Raw genomic sequence first — 14,200 nt, 5'->3', positions numbered from 1 at the left:
TTCCTCCCCTTCATCCCCTTCCAACCACTGCCTCATCTCTTGCTCTCCCTTTAAAGCAAAACTCTGGGGGCGCCTGGGTGGCTCAGTGGATTAAAGCCTCTGCCTTCAGCTCAGGTCATGATCCCAGCGTCCTGGGATCGAGCCCCACATCAGGCTCTCTGCTCAGCAGGGAACCTGTCCCCCCCTTCTGCCTGCCTCTCTGCCTCCTTGTGATCTCTCTCTCTGTATCAAATAAATAAATAAAATCTTAAAAAAAATAAATTAAAAAAATAAAGCAAAACTCTGAGCTGGGCACCCTGATTGTCTCCGATTTCTGTCCTTCCAGTTTATCCTGAATCTACGTTTATTTGGCTTAAATGCCCATCACTCCACAGAAACTGGCCTGATCAAGGTCACAAGTTACCTCTTTGTTAAATACAACAGTCAACTGTCATTCCCCAACTAATGTGAACTATCAGTAGCATTTGACACAGCTGATTATTCCCCTCCTTGAAACATATTCTCCATGTGGCTTCCAGGATACCACAATGCCTGGTTTTCTTCTCTCTTGGACTGCTCCCCCCATTCTTCTTTGGTGGTCCCTCCTCATCTCTCTGACTTCTTGACATTTGAGTGCACTCAGTCCATGGCAAGGGTTTTTGTTTCTATCAGTACTATCTTGAGGTTTTCATCCAGGCTCAAAGCTTTAAATATTATCCACATGCTAATAACTTCCAAATGACTCTAGCCCAAGGCTGAACCACAAAACTGCAGAGGGATAGGCTGTTCCCTGCTCAACATCTCCTGAAAATCTATGAGCCATCTTAACCTTACCGAGTTCAAAATTAAGCTTCTGGTACTCCCTCTCATACCTCCTCTTGGAAGTGTGACCTACATCAGTAAATGTTGACTCCATCCTTCCAGCTAATTAAGTCAAAAGCCTTTCAGTCACCCTTGATTTGTCTTTTTCTCTCATGACACATTTCTAGACCATCACCAGTATCTGTTGGCTTGAACTTCAAAACAGATCTAGAATCCAGCCACTTCTCACCTCTTACTACCTTAGTCCAGCCCATAACAATCTCTTGTCAAAAATTTCCAGCAACATCCAAATTGGTCTCCCTATTTCCACCCTTCCCTCCTATAAACTAATTTCAACAGAGCAGCCAGAATATGACTATTAAAACCCTCCACTCACAGTAAAACCCAAAATTCCTACAATGACCTACAAATGCTACTTTCTATTATCTAGGACTTCATATTGAACTATTCTCCTCAGCAGACACTACATTTTAGCTACCTGGACCTTCTGTTGTCCCTGGAAAAAGCTAGTCATGCTTTGAACACAGGGGCTTTACATTTGCTTGTCCCTCAGCCTATAACACTCCCCCCAGATGTCATATGCTTATTCTCTCACTTTCTTCAGGTCTTTACAAATAGAGTGTCTTTTTTGATGAGCACTTCTCTGGCTACCCTATCTAAAACTTTGGCAATAATGTCTATTTTCCTTTCAGGTTTCATTTTTCTCCCTATCCTTATCACAATCTAATAGATCATACTAGACTCTAAGTTCCCTGTGAGCAGGGATTTCTATTTATCTTTTTTTTAAAAAAAATCATAGGGAGTACAGGTGGCCCAAGGTCAAAGCCAGGCAGCCTGCTGGGATGGCACCTCACCTTGTAGGCCCCAGTCATATCTCTAGGAGCCTGCCTTTCACTGAGCTGCATGCCTGCGGGCTGACTCCCTCAGCCTTCACCTCCCTACCCAACCTACCTCCTTGAGGTGCTGTATGTCATCAGCCATCTTTGCCAGTGGTTCTCAAATTTTAGTTTGTAAGACCCAGCGGCTAAAAACAAAACAATAACAACAAAAACACAAAAGATTTCTGCCTCACTCCCTAGCCCCCCAAATTCTGACATACAAGAAGTCAGTTGACACCCAGGGCTCTCATGTCACTACTGCACAGAAAACACTTGGAGGGACATTGTTCCATCTTTACTCTTTAGATTTCTTAGAAACTATCTAGTGGGGGGGGCAAATTATGGCTCACCCAGTAAGTGTGGCCTACCATTTGCTTTTGTAGATAAAGTTTCCCTGGAACAGTTTTGCTGCATAACGTCTGAGGCTGCTTTACACTATAAGGACACAACAACAACAGAGTTGAGTAGTTGTAACTTCAAAGCCTCCAAAGCCTAAAATATTTACTATCTGGCTTTTTACAGAAAAAGTTTGTCAACTCCTCATATAGATACAAGATAAATTATTTCTGAACACCACCTAGTGATAAGCTATCTTTCAAAAAGGCTAAAGGCAGGGACACCTGGGTGACTCAGTGGGTTAAGTATCTGCCTTGGGCTCAGGTCATGATCTCAAGCCCTGGGATCAAGTCCTACATCAGGCTCCCCTGTGTTCACTCCTTGTCTGTCTCTGTCAAATAAATCAATAAAATCTTAAAAAAAAAAAAAAGACATTCTAATGTATTCCACCCATAGAGGGCATTTGTAAATATATTTAATAACCCATCCTTATCTTTATTCTTTTTTCTGTTATTTATTTATTTAAATAATCTCTACACCTAGTCTTGGGTTTGAACTCACAACTCCAAGTTTAAGAGTGGAAGGTTCCACCAATTCAGCCAGCCAAGTGTCCCACCCATTCTTATCTTTAATTCCCCAAAGAATGGTGGCCACTTTGTTTCTGTAACCAACATAAAATAAAACTATAATTGTTATAAATTGCCTTTGTATATTTGCAATGTGCTATCCATTCTTCACCCTCCTCCAAGTAGCTATAATAAAAACAAGCACTCTGGGAAGAATTTTCAAAATAAGGTCTTCTCAAAAGAAAAACTGTAATTTCAAATTAGCTGAAAAATACATAAACCCTTATCACAGATATAATTTTAAAATATGATACTTTATGCTTCATACTAAATATCCTAACACCTTTAGCCAGCAGAAGCAGGATTAAAGTAAAAGGAAAACCAATAATGGTCTAGGGTGGCCGAGCTCACTTTTTCTTAAATATTCATTTTGATACATAAACAAATAAAGTAGGGTTTTCTAACAGAAAACGATTTCATTCCATTCTACTGAGAAACCCATGTAAAGACTCTGAAGCCTTGATACTTTCTTCTTTGCTCTCTGTCCATCTAGCTACTGCTGTAGGATCTTTAGTTGTCTGAAACTGCAGTTTTTTGAAAGAGCTTACTTAGTTACTCAAGCTGAGCAGTTTTAATTTGTTCTAATAGTTGAGGCCAGAAAAACTATTACCACAACTGCAGGAAAGCATTATCAAAGCCAGCAGCTGTCAGGCACCTTTTTTTTTTTAGACTGCTTTTATCTCTGAATTAGAGAAAAACTTGTTCTATTTTCGATATTTAGAATCTCGTACTTGAAGATTCAAAATTACATTTTGAAGAGAATTAAACTTAATTTTTATGTCTTGAACTTTGATAAATAAGCAACCTTCCCCACCTCCTCTCTCCAAATCCTAGTGAATTTAATTCTGAAAAACACTTATTTTTAATGTCTGGATTTTTAAACTCTATGTAGTGACAATGTTATAGCTCAGTGAAGTCAAGTCTACTCTAGATTTTCAGTACCATACTCATTCAAACTAAGGAAAGACATACTAACGAATTTTTTGGCTTATTATCTAAGATTAGAGATGCTATCTACAACTTCCAGGAAGAGGGAAAAAAGGGAGTTCTCCCGGTATAGAGTATTTCCTAAAACTAACTAAAACCAATGGGAGTAAAGGCAATATGAAGATTAATAATAAAAGGGAACTGAGAAAGCATGTAGACTATTTAATTACATGTATAAATAACAGGGTAAAAAGGGTGTAACTGATTACAGAATAGTTGCATAAAAGTTTAAGTAGGAATAGCAGAGCAGGAGAGCTCAGGTGTCTCACTCAATTAAGCATCCCAGTCTTGATTTTGGCTCCCATCATGATCCATCAGGGTCATGAGATGGACCCTACATCAGGCTCCATTCTCAGCAGGGAGTCTGCTCCAATCTCTCTCTCTCTATTCCTTCCTCCACCCCTCCCCTTCACTCCACCTAACCACCCCCACCACACACATGCATGCTCTCTCTCTAATAAATAACTAAATCATTTTTTTTTTTTTAAGGACAGCAGAACAGGTGAGTATGCTGAGTTATGAAGGTATCTTCAAAATGTAGGACTTACTTCCAGAAATAAATTAAATATCAGCTCAAGAAATATTTAACCAGGACTTATAAATGTTTTTTTCATTTTTTGTTGTTTTTGTTTTTTCTTTTCAGTTTCAAGATCATTAGACAGTTAAAATAAAAACTTATTTTTTCTCATTTTCTGATTCATTTTGATCCTTTTTCTTTTAAGTATCAAGAATATTGTAGAGGCGCCTGGGTGGCTCAGTGGGTTAAGCCTCTGCCTTCGGCTCAGGTCATGATACCAGAGTCCTGGGATCGAGTCCCGCATCGGGCTCTCTGCTCAGCAGGGAGCCTGCTTCCTCCTCTCTCTCTCTGCCTACTTGTGATCTCTCTGTCAAATAAATAAATTCTTAAAAAAAAAAAAAAAAGAATATTGTATTTCCCTGAGCTTGGTTTTTATCTTCATTGCTTTATGAATGTCATCTATACTGAGCTTTTTTTCTGGTCAATAACAACACCATGGAGAAAAGGGAAGATTTCTTTCTATTTTTTGTTCTTCTTATTGCATGATTATTATGTCAAAGCATTAGGTCAGCTTGCTACAGTGCAGTCTTGCTAAAAATAGAACCTATGGAAAATACACCCTAAAAAGTAGAGACATCTACAAACCACCACTAGATGGCAAAGCAGATTTCCCATTGCTAACATTATGCCTGCAAAGCAAAACGTGACTTATAAACCTGCTGCATGTTTTCTACAGTATCAGAGTTTCTATGCTTTTTGACTTTAAAATATGGATGACCGCCTCAGTCTGAAACTAAATTGCTTGGTATACTCTATCTTTCACAAATATTTATAATGTTATTGATGTCCAAGCCTTACATTTATAATCCAACATCAATGTATTATTAGTTTTCAACAATTTCAGTTAAGAAAACTGAAGATCTACTGAGTATAGGACAGAAGATTTATCAAGATAAAAATCAAGACAAAACATAACACATGGTAAAAATGAACCAAAGTCTACACAGGGTTCAAAAGTAGATATTTATAAGCATAGCCCACATTAGTTATATACTCAAAAGTATCTACATTAGCACTTACTAAAAGATTATATATATATATATATTTTAATATTTTATTTATTTGACAGAGAGAAATCACAAGTAGGCAGAGAGGCAGGCAGACAGAGAGGAGGAAGCAGGCTCCCTGCTTAGCAGAAAGCCCAATGCGGGGCTCGATCCCAACACCCTGGGATCATGACCTGAGCCGAAGGTAGAGGCCCTAACCCACTGAGCCACCCAGGTGCCCCAAGATTATATTTTTTAAATAAAAGATATGGATATGTCTAGTTATAGTGACAAAAAATAGAGTTTCTACTTAAAAGTTTTCTTGTGGTAAAGACAAAGAGGAGGGAAAAATAAAGTATTCTCACTTCTGTAAAGTTTTCTTGGTTGAAATTTTAAAAATGCCCATTTCTTTAATGCAGTATATAAGCTATAGTATGTTCACAAGAGAAGCTTTCTTGTTACTGAAATCTATAAAATTACAGAATTTCATAAAGTGACAAATAGTCTAATTTTTTTAAACACAAAGGAAGGACTTTATTTTATTTTATGCATTCTGCTAAACCATTTCCGTTGTTATACATAAGTGAGAAGAAAATCTAACTGGTTCAAGGAACACTGCTAAATTGCAGGAATCAAACTTGGCCTGTCTTTTGATAAGAATGCTATAAAAATGAATAAATAGCACAATGATGCTTATAATGGATAATTCATATTTCTTAGCATACAATGTAATTTTGCATAAGATTCTAACACAGGGACAGGAGACTCAGAGTATAGAGTCAGTTCTGATTGCGTACTTATGTGTACTCACACCAACCACAATAATGCATTTTCTTCCTCTAAAACTGCCAAACTCTAGTTAGATCAGTGGCCACTTTGACTGCTTCCTCTTGACCCAGTAGCAAGACTTCCTAATTAAAGAAAGCTGCTCTAACATCATTCACCAGTTCATGGTAGTTAGGTCACTTTGAGAATTTATAGGATTTTGCATACAAATCACTCTTGATAAAAGACTCCAAGTAAATAAACATGTATCTTACTTTAAATGGCTTTTTTTTTTTTTTTACTAAACTGATCCCTCCTTTTGCATGACCTACTATTCCCATTGATTTTACTTAATTGGTCTATCATTCAACAACAGAAGCTCTTGCATTTCAATAAAAATGTCAAAGTTTAAGTATGAACAATGTTAATAACTGTCACAAATAGACACTAGCCTAAATGTTACAATATGATCACATAGTGAGTAGAACTCAGAATTAGTGAAGATAGTGCTTTATGTGCTAATTACAAACTCTTCTTTCTTTAGTTTCTTCCTTCCTTCCTCTCTCTTTTCTTCTTTCTTTCTTTCTTTCTAAATTACATTCTCATAGCCTCAGTCTTTTCCTGGCCTCATCCCATTCCAGCTGACTCCAAATAAGCTTTGTATTTCCTCACTAAGAATAGGAATTCAAAACTATTCTCATATTTTGGATAATTCTTGGAGGTTAGTATCTTTTGGGATTAAATTAGAAACTGGTGCTCAGACATGAATTATGATTGTCTGTGGCTATTTTTACTTATATAAGTTAGCTACTCTTCACTAACAACAGGCATTATGGCCAGAATTATGCTGAAGTATAGACCAATCCCTATAGGAAAGTAATGCTGATACTCAGGAAATTCTTGAGTAGATTAGTCCCATCATTATATATACCCAAAGATAATAACATCCTATTTCTTTTTTTTAAAGTTGGATAGTATGACTTGTTCACTATTTCAAAGAGGTATTTCTAGGGAGACTGGACATTAAGCTTGCTGAATAGGGAAAAAGAGTATTTGGGATTAGCTAGACTGGTCTCCCTGGATGAAGAGGAATGACATGTACCAAACTCAAACGTATCTAACTTCTTCTACCGTCTATCTTTCCCAACTCAGATAAAGACATTAAAACTTTCCAGAGGTCCGAAGTAGGAACGTAGAATGATCCTGGATTCTTCCAACTCTTTCTTTACTAACTGTAATTTGGTTAATCAACTAAAGCCTATCAAACATAACTATGAATCGCTTCCTTCTTTCCAATCTTACTGCCACTACTCTTCAATAGGTCCACAAAGTCTCTTCCTTGGGCTACTTAAAATGGTCAACTGACTTGATTCTCTTGCATTCATTCCCTTTAAAAAGTTCTTCGTTTATCTTTCAAGTGTTAATGCTTTTGGAGTTCACTGCGTACCCTCTCACTCTCTCATTCTGTACTTTCTGGCTAGATAATTAACCTATCCCCGTGGACTCGAGTGCTCTTAATATGAAGGTAATCCTGCAATTTTTATCTCTAGCCTGGATCAATCAGTGCCGTAGGCTTCAAGCCCATATGTTCACTAGTCTAAAGGGTATCTCTAACTGGAGGTCCCACAGGAACCTCCTATGTCCCACCTCAAACCTACTATTCGTTTTGTGGTCTCTATCTCGAAAATAAAGTCCCCATCTGCCCAGGTTGAAATAGAAACCAGGACTTTATTCTTGAATTATTTTATTCACACCCTCTGAATTTATTTGCCTCTTAAATCTGTTTATCTCTCTCCACACCCACTGCCACTTAGTTCAGGCCATCATTAAATTTCACCTAGATCACTGTACCTGCCTCCTCAATGGTCTTGCCTACCTTTAGACCTGTACCTCTCTGCAATTCTGGCCATTAGAGTGATTTTTCTAGAAGTACAAATATTAACATGCCTCTTTCCTGCTTGAAATCCTTCAGTAGGAGCCTCATCACCAGCCACTCTCCCTTTAACTAAGTAAGCTCCATTGTTTTGTTTCGTTTTAAATATTTAGTTCCTCTCCTCTCCCCTCTGGGCCTTTGGAAATTCTTTTCCTCTTCCTGGAATATTCTTTCTCTCATTCCCTGCCTCTGTGCATAACTCACCTTTGGATGCCAATTTGGATTTCATTTATTATTTTGACAATATTTCCCTGACAATGACCTCCCAACTTTGGGTTTGGTGGCCTTCTGATTTGCCCTAGGAACACACTCTACTCGCTTGATACAGCCATTTTCTTTCTATACTCTAATTGCCTATCTCTCTCTCCTTAACCACAATGTATATTTTTCGAGGGTCTCTAGATTTTTGCTTACATTGTTCCCACCCTCTAGAATATCATTCCCCTGCTTTTTTTCCCTGGAAAACTTTCTCCAAACCACTCCCAGCTTCAATTCAGGTAGACTGATCAGCTCTTCTTCTAGGTCATCACAGAACATTACACTTGAGTCTGTTACAACACATAGCCTGTTACATTACAGTTATTTATTTTTAATAATGCCTCCCAGCTAGACAGTGAGAGTCAGGAAGGTACATATTAACATACTCATTTTTAGATGCCTACCACAGTGCCTGGCTGGTATATAGTAGTTCTTAAGTATGTACCGACCAGAATAACTGAAACAAAGTTAAGTCTGTTTCAACTACTCTTACTAAGAATTAGGCAGAAGACATGTAAGAGGAGAATGGGTCATTTTACAAAATGTGAAGATGAAAATGTATGGGTTTATATATCTTTGCTTAAACTTAATAGAATTCAACTCCCTTCCTGACCCACCCCTCTTTTTAAAAGTGCCATTCAGAGAGTGTCTACTATCTCTTACATTTAAATAAACCCTTTCAATTTACTCCCTAACTCTAATTCATCATTGGCAAGAGAAATAGAGCATGAGAGAAAAAAAGTAAGTGAACTAAAAATATTTTATGAATAGTGATCAATTATGAACTTTAAGAGGTAAATTCTATGGCGGAAGTCCAGAAAGCCTTGATTTAAATCCTGACCCTGTCACTTTCTGACTTTGTGCATTCCACTTATGTATCAAGGCTTCGTTCTTCCATCTGTGCAATAAGAACTGTAATAACACATGCTTTATACCTAGGGTTACTGTTGGAATTAAGACTTTATATATGTAAGACATTTAGAACAAAGCATGACATACAGTAAGCAGTTAATAAGTGTTAGCTATTATTGTCTTAAATCGGGATTGCTCGGTTAAAAATCAAGAGTTATAATATGTTGCTACATTATAGGAAAAGGATGGGATATGAGTTCTAAAGGGCTTCTGAATATTCTAGACCAGTTGGGTATTAATATAGAGTAGTGGTATGAATAAACATGTCCTAAAGGACTTTGCATTTCAGAGCTGGTACTAGGTTCTAATTAAGACCTTTGTGTTCAATTGCTGTAACTCTGGAAAATTTTATTTCTCTATTTTCACATTTATGATGGTATGGATTAACTAGTGACTGTCAAGGACTTTAAAAACACAAAAACACTAAAGTGACAAATCAGTTTGTAAGTACCTAATGTAATCACTGACAATATAGCATACTACATTAATTCCCATAATGCCTTCCAATTCTAGTTAACTCCTAATTCTTGTTAATTTTCTCAAAAGATGTTATAAAATTAACTATGTGGTTAAAAAAAATAAACTTCTGAATCTGTATCAGTTTGGGTTAGAAAACTGTAGAATTAAATGTAGATGCAATAAACTTTAAAAGTGATGTATTGTAATTCTAAAATCATTATCATTATTGCTAAAATAAATGATCTTGTTGAGATTTTAAAATACCAGCATATGTATTTTAAAATCCAATTTTAAAATGTCACATAATAATATTAATAACAACTCCAGCTTAAAAGCCAAAAAGATCATTATCAAAATATTTTGATATAGCCTATCATTGTGATAAGTGAAAAGGTTATGATTTAGCCATATTTTGAAAGTACAGCCAAATCTTGATTATCTTTGGTCTGTGGAGATCGGGATAGCTGGGGTAGTTAAACTCCATCTATCATTTCAGAACTTCATCTTTAGCCTCTTCTCCCACCACATCTTTACCACAATTAACTTAACGGGCCAGTTTGCATTCCCACTCCCTTTCTTCCTTACTTAAACACGAAAATGGCAAAATAAATACATGAATAAAAATTTGACAACAAATAAGACATAGGAAGGAAGGGCTTTATCTCTCCACTAATATCTATATGCTAGATAACCCATCTCTGAATATCAAGAGTTGGCTGCACACATTAAGTTTACCTTCAGAGTTAAAACAGCCTCATTCTCCTTCATGTCTTTAAGTAAAATCAAGCAGGAGTTCCTATGCCTTAACATTCCTAGTCAGCGTTTCTCTGAGTACCTGAAAGAACCCTGGTGGTACAGGACCTACTGGCATGCCATCTCCTGGGGGAATGTTTCCTAGCACTGGGCTGGGAGCTGCTGCAGCACTCTGCAAAGAATAAAGGAGAAACAAACCTACGTCATTACAGCGAAGGCACAATACCAAAGACTAACGATCATAGATTGTAGGAAGGGAAGCTTTTCATTCCCAGGAATAACTACTAGTAATTTCCCCCACTCCAGAGATAAACTAACGTACAACAGTTAGTTTAGTATATGACTAAGTTATTTGGTTTAAACAAGTCCTTTAAAACTGTTTGAATCATAAGATTTTAATAAGATGGTATACTTGAATGATACATAAAACGCAAATAATAACATGACAGAAAGATAAAAGTTTAAGTCAATCCTTTATTGAAGGCACAGGCATCTGAAATGGTAACATCAATAACAAATATGTATATATGTAGGTAATACATTTAAAAATGGTGGGTACAGAAGTTGGAAAAAAGAACTCTTTTTCTAGATTATGCTTTTCTGTGTCATAAACAAGAATAATTAATTTTCTGGCTATAGGTAGTAACACATTATTCAATTTCTAATATACTACAACTGGAAGCCAAAACATAACTGAGAGCAAAAACAGGGTGGTGAGGATGAAAAAGTAATTAGGAGACTGAATAAAAGAAAAGAATTAGATTTAGAGAGAGTCTCATATAAACAGATTATGGAAAAAAAAAACAGGTTGAAAAACTCAGTCTATTTCACTTCCAAATTATTTTGTGGAACCCTAGAGCTTCATAAAATAGGAGTACTAAAAATTTTGACTTAGACTCTTTGTAATCAAATCTAGGTTTTAGATTTAATTCTTACATCTAGTGCGTATCACTCACTAGTCCACAACTGTGGGCTTCATCCTTCTACCTAGTTAGACATACTCTAAGTACTAAGAAGAACAGTCACAAAGGGACCAGAAATGTGCTGAAGAAAGGTCAGTATGAATACACAATCCTGCCATGAAAAGAACTCAAAACAAATACTGGATCTAGTATATCTGTTGTACTGTCCTTCTCCATATATTAGTGTGTTCATTCATACATTAATATTTCATTAGAGAATGAAAATCAGTATATCTGTAGCCTACATTTCCTGGTATATAAGTTGACAAAAAATACAAAAACATGTTTATTCTATAATACTAGCAGTTTTTAATAATGAAAACCAATGATTTCAGTATTTCCTGTGAAAATCTAGACTTACACGTGGTTCTCTAAAATGTTGCTTACCTATGAATGCCAAAATTCTAAACTTCTGATAAAGCATAGAAAAGGATAAATAATATTTCTTAGATATTAAGATGAAACATTAATCTGTTATTCTATTCTATTTTATCTTGTTATTACTACTTTTTAAAGTAGGCTCCAGGCCAAGCATGGAGCCCAATGCAGAGCTTGAACTCACAACCCAGAGGCGAAGACCTGAGCAGAAATCAAGAGACAGAGGCTTAACCAACTGAGCCACCCAGGCACCCATGTTATTCTATTTGAAGCAAAAACATGCTATTTAATTAGCGTACGTTACTTGAATACCTACCATTTGCCAGATATTGTTCTATTTTGCTTTATGTATCCACATTCATGTTTTTAAAAAATGAAAGGCACATTGTTTTTTTCATTTTAACTCAACTGATGTAAAATTTAACACACAGTGTTACAGTAAGAGGAAAATTTACCACCAAACATTTATTCTCTTCTAGTTTAAATATGATATTATAGCTAGATAGATCTAGGAAAGAAGATTTGATTGGGGTCCTGTGACAGTCAACTACTGTCATGGGGAAGTTGCTCTCAGGACTTAGAGCTAGACATAGGATATCACCGTTGTTCTAATTAATTGCAGGACAGAAACCTTTTTTTGGGTAAGGATTATTTATTTATTTATTTATTTGAGAGAGAGTTAAAGAGTGAGTGAGAAAGAAAGAGAGCAAGAGAGAGCATAAGTAGGGAAGAGAGGGAGAGCAGCAGCTTCCCCACTCAGCAAGGAGCCGGCTTGATCCCAGGACCCAGAGATCATGACCTGAGATTCAGGCAGACACTTAACGACTGAGCCACCCAGGTGTCCGGATAGAAACATTCTTGAGACAAGTTTGTAAACCACCCTCACCTAGACTTTTACAGAAATGTGTACTACAACTTTGAGCAGGTTTTTAAAAAAACAAAATAGAATTCAGTGAATTAATGCAACTTCTTATTGTAATTCAACAGTTTTATTTCTCCCTCAATTGTAGTTGCCTAGCATGTGATGTGATAAGCATTGGATGTTTTACACAACTGATCAATTATTGAACTCTACATCTGACACTAATGATGTACTATATGTTGACTAACTGAATTTAAATTAAAAAAATAATATAATTAAAAACATTTCAAAGCAAAAGACAAAAGCAAAACAATAAAAAAAACCTTCTGTCTCCCCAGAGGAGAAGAAAACATTTGTTTGCATCTACTTTAAAATTCAACAAAAATACCAGGTCACCATTGACTCCTTTATTTTCTTTTCTTTTTGGCAACCACATACCTTAAAGGTATGTAATATGCTTTTTCTTCAAAATTCTACATTATATATGCTTCCTATGGTATTTTTCAGCTATTAGTTAAAAGTGAAACAAAATGTATGGTTCAGATACAGATTTAAACAATTAAATCTTTAAAAATAGCTTCTGAATGTTCATTTCATGATTTCAAAATTATTGAATAAATGCAATTTATATTATATATAAAATATAAATATTTACATATAAATAGATATGAAATATATTTATATATGTAAATACATAAATATACAAAACATATGTATTTTACATATTTATGTATTATGTAAAATATATAAAATATATTTATAAAAATATATATACTATATATATATATTATCAAGAACTCTTACACGCTCTGCAACAGAGCAGTTAACATAACAGGAAAAAAAATCCTTAAAAATCCTTGCCATGTAGAAATTAGTATGTTAGTGGGAAAATAAATATAATAAGTCCTATGGAGGAAAAAAGAACAGGGAACAGGGAGTTCCCAGTAAGGGGGTAGGGATTATAACTTTAAATAGAATAGTTAGGAATGAATGAATAAGCCATAGAAACTAATGGATCACGTTACGGTGACTAACATCTAACTATGCCTCTTACTCTGTTGTTGAGACTGCCTCCCCACATGTCAAGAAGTACCAAATTCCTATGGTTTGCACCTATTTCCTCACAGGGGCACAAGAATTTTGTGGAAATTTTTCTTTCTTAATAATCGTGCTTTAGGCAAACAGTATTCTTGAAAATAGAAAAGAAGAAAAGAAGAAAAAAAAACCAGAATGGAAATAGCAAACTTTCTTGAAGAGAGAAGATTTTTATAGCTGGATGATTTATGATTTACAGCACGATGATGCAGTTTTCTGGTGTGATAATAATTTCCAGCCTAGGCCTAAGGACATGAAGTGCAATGAACAGAATCTTAGTAATTATCCAGTTTGTTTACCCAGTACAAGCACAACTTCAGAGCATTTCAGCCCAAACTTCACTCTGTGGACCGCATTTTTGAGCTAAATCATGCATCCATTCTTATGGGATTTATTGACAAGGGATAATTCACCCTTTATTGTACTGTGTGGACTCAAGCTTAGGGTAGCATTTGGCACACCGTGTTAATCATTAACAAATACTAGTCTGATAATAAATACTCCAGAAGTACACTAAATCGCACTGCAAGCATTGTGAAAGAGGGTATTTCTCAAATCACTTAACTTGCTCATTTATATACCATACGCTTTGAATCTATGAGCAAAATGAGAATCAAATTTTTGGGATTAGG

The 14,200-nt window shown here is 35.8% G+C and overlaps 1 protein-coding gene across 5 annotated transcripts in view; it reads right to left on the bottom strand.

Annotated features, from left to right (window-relative positions):
• The window catches only part of SSBP2 (single stranded DNA binding protein 2), a 330,924-nt gene that overhangs the window by 72,578 nt on the left and 244,146 nt on the right, over window positions 1-14,200 (bottom strand). For 3 of the 5 annotated variants that reach the window (XM_044266152.1, XM_044266141.1, XM_044266146.1), the window contains exon 5: window positions 10,354-10,443. The exons of the other annotated variants lie outside the window; for them this stretch is intronic. In XM_044266152.1, coding sequence (XP_044122087.1) covers window positions 10,354-10,443 — 90 coding nt within the window. The remainder of the gene's footprint in view (window positions 1-10,353; window positions 10,444-14,200) is intronic. 5 annotated transcript variants of the gene reach the window in all.

Source organism: Neovison vison, chromosome 1 (genome assembly GCF_020171115.1).
Source record: "Neovison vison isolate M4711 chromosome 1, ASM_NN_V1, whole genome shotgun sequence".
Classification (NCBI taxonomy): domain Eukaryota; kingdom Metazoa; phylum Chordata; class Mammalia; order Carnivora; family Mustelidae; genus Neogale; species Neogale vison.
The sequence above is the reverse complement of the archived record's forward strand: the minus strand, read 5'-3'. Positions and strand labels throughout refer to the sequence as shown.